General features: G+C 32.1%; 1 protein-coding gene and 1 pseudogene across 1 annotated transcript; both read right to left on the bottom strand.

Annotated features, from left to right (window-relative positions):
- Positions 1 to 928: 928 nt before the first annotated feature.
- On the bottom strand, positions 929 to 3,704 carry LOC108345250 (peroxidase 12-like). The gene is made up of 3 exons (XM_017583837.2): positions 3,431 to 3,704; positions 2,341 to 2,526; positions 929 to 1,731 (listed from the first exon to the last, which is right to left on the bottom strand). The coding sequence occupies exons 1-3, from the start codon at positions 3,680 to 3,682 to the stop codon at positions 1,135 to 1,137; spliced, it is 1,035 nt and encodes a 344-aa protein (XP_017439326.1). The 5' UTR covers positions 3,683 to 3,704; the 3' UTR covers positions 929 to 1,134.
- Positions 3,705 to 5,611: 1,907 nt separating this feature from the next.
- On the bottom strand, positions 5,612 to 9,432 carry LOC108343847 (disease resistance protein Roq1-like; annotated as a pseudogene).
- Between the last annotated feature and the right edge of the window lie 290 nt (positions 9,433 to 9,722).

Below are 9,722 nucleotides of genomic sequence, written 5' to 3'. Positions count from 1 at the left end.
CGGTGAGGAAGATGAGGTTGAATCACACAAAAGGGTGTTGGTGAGAAGGTTGATCTCTGGTTCTCCAGAGAGGAGAGAAGATGAGGTTGGAGTTGGTGAGGAAGAGGAAGGGGAGAAGGTTTCCACGCAACTGAGATTTACTGTGCCACATGTTATTAAATGCCAACTCACCATGCCACAAGGCAAAAAATTTAACGTCGTCTACAACAATTAACGGCAAGGACGTTATTACTTCAATTTTACATAAAAAGAGACCTAAACGAGCTTTTTCAAAATAAGAGGACCCAATTGACACAAGTCTACATAAATAAGGACATCCGAAATGATTAAACCTAAATTTAACCTAATAAAATATAAATTAGATTGTGTTTTTTATTTTTTGCTGGTAGCGAATATCCGTGGATACGGATAATATAATACCCACACCCGATCCATTTATAATCAGGTATTAAAATACCCGCTATTCACAACCCGCGAGTAGTAAATATCCACGAGTACCAATTATTTATCATAGATTTTTTTCCTAAGATACTCGCGAGCATGTATTTTTGTCATTCTTAATTATGACAAGTTTTCACAAACTTGTCATAATATATTTTGAAGTTATTTACAAATTTGTCACTACATTTTCCTATTATGATCGGTGTGCATAACTTCGTCACAATATGTCTTTTTTTATTATGAAAATACTAACTGTTAATCTATTATAATTGGTGGTCACTCGTAAGAATAGATCGTTATAAAAACCTATTTTTTCTACTAGTACATGATGAATCCATTCAATACTATTTTTTATCTATTTCGATCAATAAAAAGATGAAGGAGGATCTTATAAAGGAGATTGACTACTTATAAGAATACTATAGTAGGTATCATGTTAGTGATATCTCACTTTTAATCAGTGCTTGGAAATCTTAAAAGAGTGTTATTTTGGAACCAGGAAAATAAATGTTGTTCTTCTTTTGCAAATTCAAGTACTGATCGAGCTCTTTATTCTCATTACACCAGTCATACATTAAACACAAAAACAACAATCCCCAAAACAGGACATTCATTAAACACCACTGAAAAAGTTAAGAAAAACAACGTCACAAAAGAAGAACTACATGCACAGGTAACAAACTACAGATCCACTCAAAACTGATAAACAAATTGCACCACCTCTTGCAACACAGATTTCTTGCTATTCACCACGTTGCATTTGGCACGAATCTCACCCTGGTTTCCGGTCAACACATCCAACTGACTCAGCCTCACAACAGCATCGACAAACTTCTCAAAGAACAGGGTTTGGTTAACAGCGAAAGCATTCACCAACCCTTTTGTCCTCTTATCACTGAACAGGTCCTGGTCAGAGGTGAACACTCCCTGACGGTTCATCAAATCAAGGTAGTATTTGTTATCAAACACTGTGGGCGTTCTGATGTCCAAGTTCGCTGTGTTGTCGGAGTCTGCATTTGGGCACGTGGATTGGAGCTGCTTGGCTAGGGTTTTGTCCATGATGGGGTCCAGCGGGGAAAGCCTGTTGAAGAAGGTGCTGCAGTGTGCACGGCCATAGGTGTGTGCGCCTGATAACGCCACCACGTCTGTGGCATCGAAGCTTTTGGCGGCGAAAGCGTCGAGGGTGGCGCCGGTGGTGTTGAAGGGTTTGGGAAGGTCACGTGTTCCTGTTGTACTGAAGCTTACACCGTCTCGTCTTCCCAGTGGCACTGCATAATCAGGGCCTCCTGTCTGTTCAAATTCAAAACAAAATTAACCTAAGTCATCAATTCAAAAAGGAAATTTATATCCTATGATATAGATGTGTGTGTTCTGGTTTACATACTGATAGATTAGCCCTATACCATCTTGAGAGGCAATGATAACATCCTCATCATTATCTTAATTTCTTAAAGCTGTGTTGGATTGTTGGACATAATTACTTCTAAATAAAAGTACAAATTGAATTAAGGAACTAATCCCACTTGCACTTTTGGGAAAAATAATATTGCTTTATTGTTAAAGCTGGAGGGAGAAAATTTCTTTACACCAAGTATGGATAAGTGGAAGTAGGGAAGATGATAATGGAAAAGAGGGAAATGATGAAAGGAGGAAAATATATAAAAATAATATTGCTTTATTGATAAAGATGGAGAGGGAAAATAATATTTATTTAGAGGAATCTTTCTTACTAATCACATTTACAGTAAAGTTTCTTCATGACTATGTTTCTTTAACAATAGAATTCGAGTCTAAGTTTTACATAATTTAGTTTATGTATGCTTTAAAACAATGATAAAATATAAAGAGAGAGTGAGAGAGAAAAGAATAGAATGGAAGTGAGAGGGTTGTAGAGATTACAAGAGAAACAGCATCACGTGCAGCCAAGACAGTGATATCTGCGCAAGAAACGATTCTTCCACAGTCCTTATGAACAAGAGCTCTGAGGTCATCAATGGTTTCCAAAGCCTCACTTCTTATTCCCCCGTTTGCTGGTTGGTCTCTTTCACCTGGACTCCCATCTAGCAGCACTGACCCATCACATCCCTACACATGCAAAATCCATTGCAAATATTTATAATATGCATGTGGCAAACTTTTGTTTTATTAAACCAACTTGGATGGTCTTGGTTCATGAAAGAGTAATAGCACATTCATTTTACACATAGTATAATAATAAAATGATCATAAAAAAAGTAACTTTTTTATATTTTTTTCAAGAAAGATGAGGATAAAAAGGAATAAAATAGTGTCAAATAATGGTTAAAATGATCATTTTTTAATTGTTATTGAACCCTTTTTCATAAAAATAGAGTTGAGTTCTGACTGTTCACAAGCATCAAAGCATGTCTTACAAATACTCACAGTAATAATGGTAAAGTAATACATATTTATATTTATTTGACACACAAAAGTAAAATGGTTATAAAAAAATAAAATTTTATATTTAAAAAAAAATAGAATAAAAAGTTTGAAAAAATAATGTGAAATAAATATAAAAAAATTGTGTTAAAATATCATTTTATACACACAAAGATAACTAGAGTTAATACCAACACGGGCACATAATACTTTTATAAACATGAACTCATGTTCTTACAATATAATTTGTTCTTAATTATCAAAATTAATCTAATTATATTTGTTAGAAATCACACGTGAACTAAATACATATTATCATTATCGGACCAATTATTATACCATCTATTAATGTGTATGTCGTTTTTATAAAATTAAGTGCCTATTGAAACCAAACTCTTTATATTTCTGGTTGTTTTCTTCAATACGGCTGCTGACATTTGTTACTTTTATATATGTACGAACTATTTCAAATTCTTTGTTCCTATAAAAAAAAGTTGTTTTTAGTCGAAAAATGCTTCATATTGGTATGGAATTGTATATAACTAATAGCATTTTTGTGGCAATTTATTGGGTTATTGCAGCTAATTACCTGAACAAAGCAATCATGGAAGAAAATGCGGAGTAAGGCAGGAGCTTGGCCATTGTCGTTCTTGAAGACCTTCTTGAGATGGTTTCTGACAATGGTTTCAAGTTTAGGACAGGTTTTGGAATAGAAAGAATATGAGAGTCCCTTTACTAGTGGCGATTTGGCTTCTGTTTGGGAGGCATGTATCTGTGCAGTGAGCAAAATGAAAGAAACGAAGAGTAAACAGTGCAGAAGATAAGCACAAGACCTAGTCATCTCTGTTAGTGTGTGATTTCAGAGTTCCAACCAGTGACTCATTTATAGAAGGAGGGCGGCCATGGAGGTAGAAAAATTTTAGGAAAAAATTCTATTTAATTTGAATAAGAACGTATAATGTACCCTCAAAAGATCATAATACTTACTAAAACTACTATAATAAGAGATAATAAATGTAAGAATCACTGCTATTCTTTGCATATTTTATTGAATTTCTTTTATAAAAATTTGTAAAAACAATGAATTTGTGAAGTCTTATAAAATATAACATTAGTCTAGAGTAATTTACTAACTTGTTTTTTTTATAAGAAAGAGGGACATAAATTTACTAGTCATAATTAGTATTTTAAATTTGAATTCTTGAATTGATAGCCATGTAAGATTAAAAAAAAAAAAAAAAACTTTATGTATAATAGTTGTATTAATGAAGTGGTCCAGCTGTTCTCATAATAGATAGCTTCATAGCTTTTTGCCAAAAGCTCTTCTCATGGTTGGTGGAAGATGTCTCCTTTTCTTGTTAAATCATGATAACTTTCATGTATTTTGTGAATATAATACTTTTTTCTTTCTATTCTCATTTTCCTGTTTAATGAGACTAAACTACGTAAATCGACAACATTAAAATAGTAATTAATTTAGTAAATGAAATCTATCTTCCTTAAAAACATTAAATTTATCTTACTTTTTTAACTTTTATAATTACTACTTTTCTTTTCCTAATTTTTTTTCAGTTTAATCGTTCGTTAGTTAAATTAGAGATTTAGTCCAAAAATACTTAATAAAAGATGCATTATGGATATAAAATCTTATAGTATAAAGAAGCACGAAATATCGTATTACTTTTATAAATAAGAATGAAGAAAATATTAAAATAATCATCATTATTTAGTATTTTAAAGTCTCAAAAACAACGGAAAATAGTCAAGGTTTCGCAAAAACCACCCGATTTCCAGGGATTTTCGAAAATAGTGAATGGCTACGCAAGAGCTTTAGGCATATCAACGTGGATTCACGTGTACATTATTTTTTCTTATATTAATTTGTAATAAAAATTTAATTAACTAATTTTTTATATTTTTTTTTACAGTATTTTTCTAGTTATATATGTCAACAACAATCAAATCATTAAAATTAGATAAGATTGATATTTATATGTAATTAATACATACTTATATGTTATATTATTATATTATGGTGATGTACATACATGTGGTTATAAGTAAAAATATGATATATATATATATATTAGGGTTGTATATATTATAAATCATTGTCATGTCATGATATACAGGACGACTCTTCAATTATATTTTGAAATATTATTTTATCAATGTTTTTATTCATACACTAAAGTAATGAACATTTTTTACCTTTGTCTTTGTCATATATTTTGTTTGATATTTTATAATTTTCCAATATAATAAAATCAATGGATAGTGTAGGTTTGTACACAACAAAACTAATATTTTATATTTTCTTTTGAAAAAATATTTTACGTTTTTTGAAATATTTTATTAAAAAAATATTTTTTTTTATTTAGACCAATAGATACCGTTTTTTAAATAAGCGCTATCTATTGTATATGACAATAAATATCATTTTTTAAAATAAGCGTTATTATGTCTGACAATAGATATCGTTTTTTTAAATAGTGCTTTTAGAAGTACTATCTATTAATAGATAACGCTCATATCGATATAGTATTTTTTAAACGTTATCTACGATAAAAAAAATACTATTTATATATTTTTTTTTTATAATAATAATTATATTTATTTACAAAAATATCACTTTAAGTTGTTAGACATTAAATATCATATGATCATTAGACATTAAATGGTCATTTTTAATAGACTATTAAGTTATTGGACATTAAATGCGTCTAGGTTGTTTTTGTATCAGTGAATATTTATAATATATAAATCTAAATAATAACTGAAAAGATTTTTACATTTATGCAGCTAGTATTGTAAATACAGAAAAACCTTTTTAATCCATATCCGTTCATGCTTCAGGAATTCCTCTACTAACGGCATAGTACAAAGAAGCAGGTAACGAAGAAGGAGGTTCTGTGTTACTTAATGGAAAAATTGACATGGGATCTTGAAATTGTATATCCTCCTTATTATTTCCTTCCTCATACACACCGATTAGGCTCCAAGGTAGAAATCCTCTATCAAAGATCCTTGTTGTGTTCTCATTTCTACTATTTCTTCGCATAGGAAAGTCCAACTCAAACACAATCTCGGCTTTATTCCACTCTTGCTCAGAAAATACCCCCTCCACTTTGCCTTCTAGATCACACCAAAGTATTTGTTCCGGCTCTCCAAACAGGGAATTGCACATACCATTGAATTGCAAAGTATCATTAATGAATACCCTGAAGTTGAAAGTCATTATCATTACCCTTTTCGTTGCGGGAAAATATAAACAACAACATAGCACTATCTTAGGATATCGGTTAGAACCACCAATTCTCATGGCCATTGGAGACACCTCTGATCTCAACTCTTTTTCAAAAAAATTATATCCTTCATGCCCATACCCAATTATCATATTAACGTTCGGCATCATGCATATACTACCTGGTAGCTGATGAAGCCTTACGCATCCCTTCAAGGATAGTAGCTCAAGCCAAACAAAATTTCCAATTGGAAATGGCAATTTGTCAATGGCTGTGTGGTCTAAACATATTGTCCTTATTTTGTCCATCTTTCCCAATACTTCTGGGAAACTTTCAAGACTTACGCATTTCCGAAGATCCAAAGTTTCAAGAGATGTCAACATGATGCAGGGTGCAAGAGTTTTCAGCTTGGTGCAGTGTTTAGCACTCAAGAAGCTAAGCTTATCAAGAAACCCAATTGATTCATCTATGTTAACTAAATTATAGCATCTATCGAGACGCAGAGTTGTTAAGAGTGATGCCTCTCGTAGGCTCGGGAGATCAGTTAAGTACTTGCAATCTTCAAGGTTTATTACAGACAGTGATTCCAAAATCTGCAACATAAAAAGCGAATGGGTCAAATTATTATCTCTTAAGGTATAAATTCATGTTGAGAACAAAAGCTTTGGTAGATAAACATGCCTTTTGTGGCTTGAACATCAGAAGGCAACTTTCAGGCATAAGGATTATCTCAAAACGTTTGGGATTGAAATCAGGAGGTAAAGATGGCGAAGGATAGCAACTCCAGTCTAGCACTCTCAAGCTATTTGGTAGATGCTCGGGGCCTGTAGAAAAGGTTGCATCTTCAATTATCAAAATTTTCAAGTTCTTCATTTCTTTGAAGGCTTTTCCATTCCATTGCACTTGTATGTTGTTGTATCCTTCAAGCTTTATGAATTCTATTTTATCAGATCCCTTCCACGCCAAACAATAGTTTATCCACAAAAACATGCACTTTAATCAGCTATGCTATCCATGGATAAATATATAAATATTAAATCTAGCATGTATTCAACAAAACGGTAACTTAATAAAAGGATGATAAGAGAAAAAATTGCAGAGATGTTTATGATATCAACCTACCGTATTTTCCTCCAGAACATGAACAATGTCCTCGTTAAACCATAATCTACTACGTCTAGCTCAATTGTTGATTCCTTCCTTACAATTTCTCTGCCTGTGTCTCGAATTAAGTCATGCATTCTCAAAAAATCAGAAGAATCAATCTTTATGAGAGATCTGTCAACCAACACTCTCAAACCATCTTCTACATGAAAACCATGAGCTTTTAGCAAAGGAGTGACATTACCCAGTTCACAGGTATTGAAGAAACAAGCTATGTCTAAGAAAATTCCCTTTTCATTTTCTTCCAAACCATCATAGCTTATTTTAAGTATTTCATGAATCTTCTCATGAGGAATACTTTCATATTTATCTAATGCGGAACGGCACTCATCTAAACTTTTTCCAAATAAGTGGGATCCTATAACTTCCAGAGCCAACGGAAGGCCACACGCATAAGAAACTGCACGTTTGGAAATATTCATATGAGCTGGATCAACTTTACCATTTTTGAAGGCATGCCGGTTAAACAATTCCAAAGCTTTTTCAACATGTAATGGTTTAACCTCATATAAGTTTACCACTCCATGAGCCTCTAGCAAGTGCTTGTCTCTTGTGGTGATGATGATTATACTTCCAGAGCCAAACCAATCACATTCCCCTGCAAGTACCTTTAACTGCTCTATTTTGTCAACATCATCAAGAACTAGAAGGACCTTCTTCCGTTCAAGTCTCCTTTTAATTAACGGTATTCCTCTATTGATATCTCTCACTTTAATATCTTCTTCCTTCAGTATTTCAGAAAGTAGTATTTCTTGGAGCTGGACAATCCCATACTTATTAATCGCATTTTCTCTAATGTCAGGTAGAAAACAAGAACCTTCATAATGCCAAAAAATAGTGTTATAGAGAGCACGAGCAATCGTGGTTTTACCTATACCCCCGATACCATAAATTCCTATCATGTTGACAGCAGACCCATCTCCAAGGAGAGATTTCACTCCTTGCACTGCATTCTCCAGCCCAATTCCATTATTGGGAACATATAACGGGATGTAATTTATCTTTGTAAAGATCTCTACAACAATCTTCTCGATAAACTCATATTCTGATCCAGACCTATCCATTATAAGAAAACATGCTAAAACTAAAGCATCAAATTTATTTATTAAAGTATAATGCAAATCTTAAAAAAAAAATCCTAAAATAAAAGTACTAAATGTAATACAAATTTTAAAATATTAAAAATAAAGAATATTATACATAAATAAAAATTTAAAACATTCCACATGAATTATATTTAGTATTTTATAAAATAGTTTACAGATATATAAATATCTGTCTACTTTATTGATGTAAGAAAACAACTAACACAACACATTATTACAAAATATATTACTTTCAACTACTTTCTATTTCCATGTTCTTGTATTTTCATTTATCCTATCAACTTTTCTTTCATAGTATCAAAATACTAGTAATATTTGTGATTAGTTCATTCATTTCAATCACAATTAATCATATAAAAATTTCTATCCATTTCTCAAATTTTATAAATCAAGATCCATACGATTTATTTCACTTTCCTTCCTTATTAGTATTAATACGAAAATTATCAGCAAAGAGAGTTTATAATATATATATATATATATCCTAAACCTAAACGGAGAGTTGATAAAAGGATAGTATGAAATACCCATGTTGGAAATGCCAGCCTGATAGATTAGCTGCTTCCTGTAAGGCCTTCCTCCATTTTTTTGCCTTCTCATTGTCAGCGTCATTGTGGAACTTAGCTTCGTGTTTTGACAATACCTCTGCATAAGTTCCAGTCTGATATCGAATTTCCGATGGATCCACTACATAAAATATAGGATAAATTGATCGACCTTCTTCCTTGGCGCATTCAAGGATCTTTACAAGTTCATTCAAGCAAAAGGTTGAAGATGCATAGTTTTTGGAGAAGACAACGATGGAAATCCTTGAATTTTGAATTGCGTGAAAAAGAGCAGGAGTAATTTCTTCCCCTTTTCTAAGACCTTCCTGGTCGATGAAAGTATGAATCCCCTTTTGGCACAAGGAATGGTAGAGATTATCAGTGAAGTAAAAACGAGTGTCTTCACCTCTAAAATTTAGAAAAACATCATAAATCCATGTATGATGAGAGGAAGACAAGGATAATGAGATTCTCCGGGCCATGATTTAAGAACTTAAAAAATGCTATGAAGGATGAGAAACAAGGTTGTGATGAGTGAGGAGCAATTAGCAAGTAGTTGTATTATATTTATAACCTAAAGATCTGGTTGGTCTATATTACAGAAAATTCATGTATAAACGCGTGAATGGATAGCTACACAGATTCATTGACTTCATCCAGGGAACAAATTAATGATGACTTTTCTTGTCATACACAATAGATTTCGCTTTTTGAATAAAAAAAACTGCATTGTCGAAGAATTTTGTATGACAGTGAGACAATTTCTAAGGCTTATTAAATGTACATCCGAAATTTTAATCAATACCTCAACTACCCTATTA

Source organism: Vigna angularis, chromosome 8, assembly GCF_016808095.1.
Source record: "Vigna angularis cultivar LongXiaoDou No.4 chromosome 8, ASM1680809v1, whole genome shotgun sequence".
NCBI classification, from domain to species: domain Eukaryota; kingdom Viridiplantae; phylum Streptophyta; class Magnoliopsida; order Fabales; family Fabaceae; genus Vigna; species Vigna angularis.
This window is presented reverse-complemented; position numbering and strand designations above follow the sequence as displayed.

Bases quoted from the DNA above. Each gene is read 5' to 3' on its own strand.
- LOC108345250 (XM_017583837.2), bottom strand. From the start codon at position 3,682: ATGACTAGGTCTTGTGCTTATCTTCTGCACTGTTTACTCTTCGTTTCT. The intron at 2,527-3,430 runs GTAATTAGCTGC...TTGCATGTGTAG, and splicing joins TCCATGATTGCTTTGTTCAG to GGATGTGATGGGTCAGTGCT. The intron at 1,732-2,340 runs GTAATCTCTACA...GAATTTGAACAG, and splicing joins CACGTGATGCTGTTTCTCTT to ACAGGAGGCCCTGATTATGC.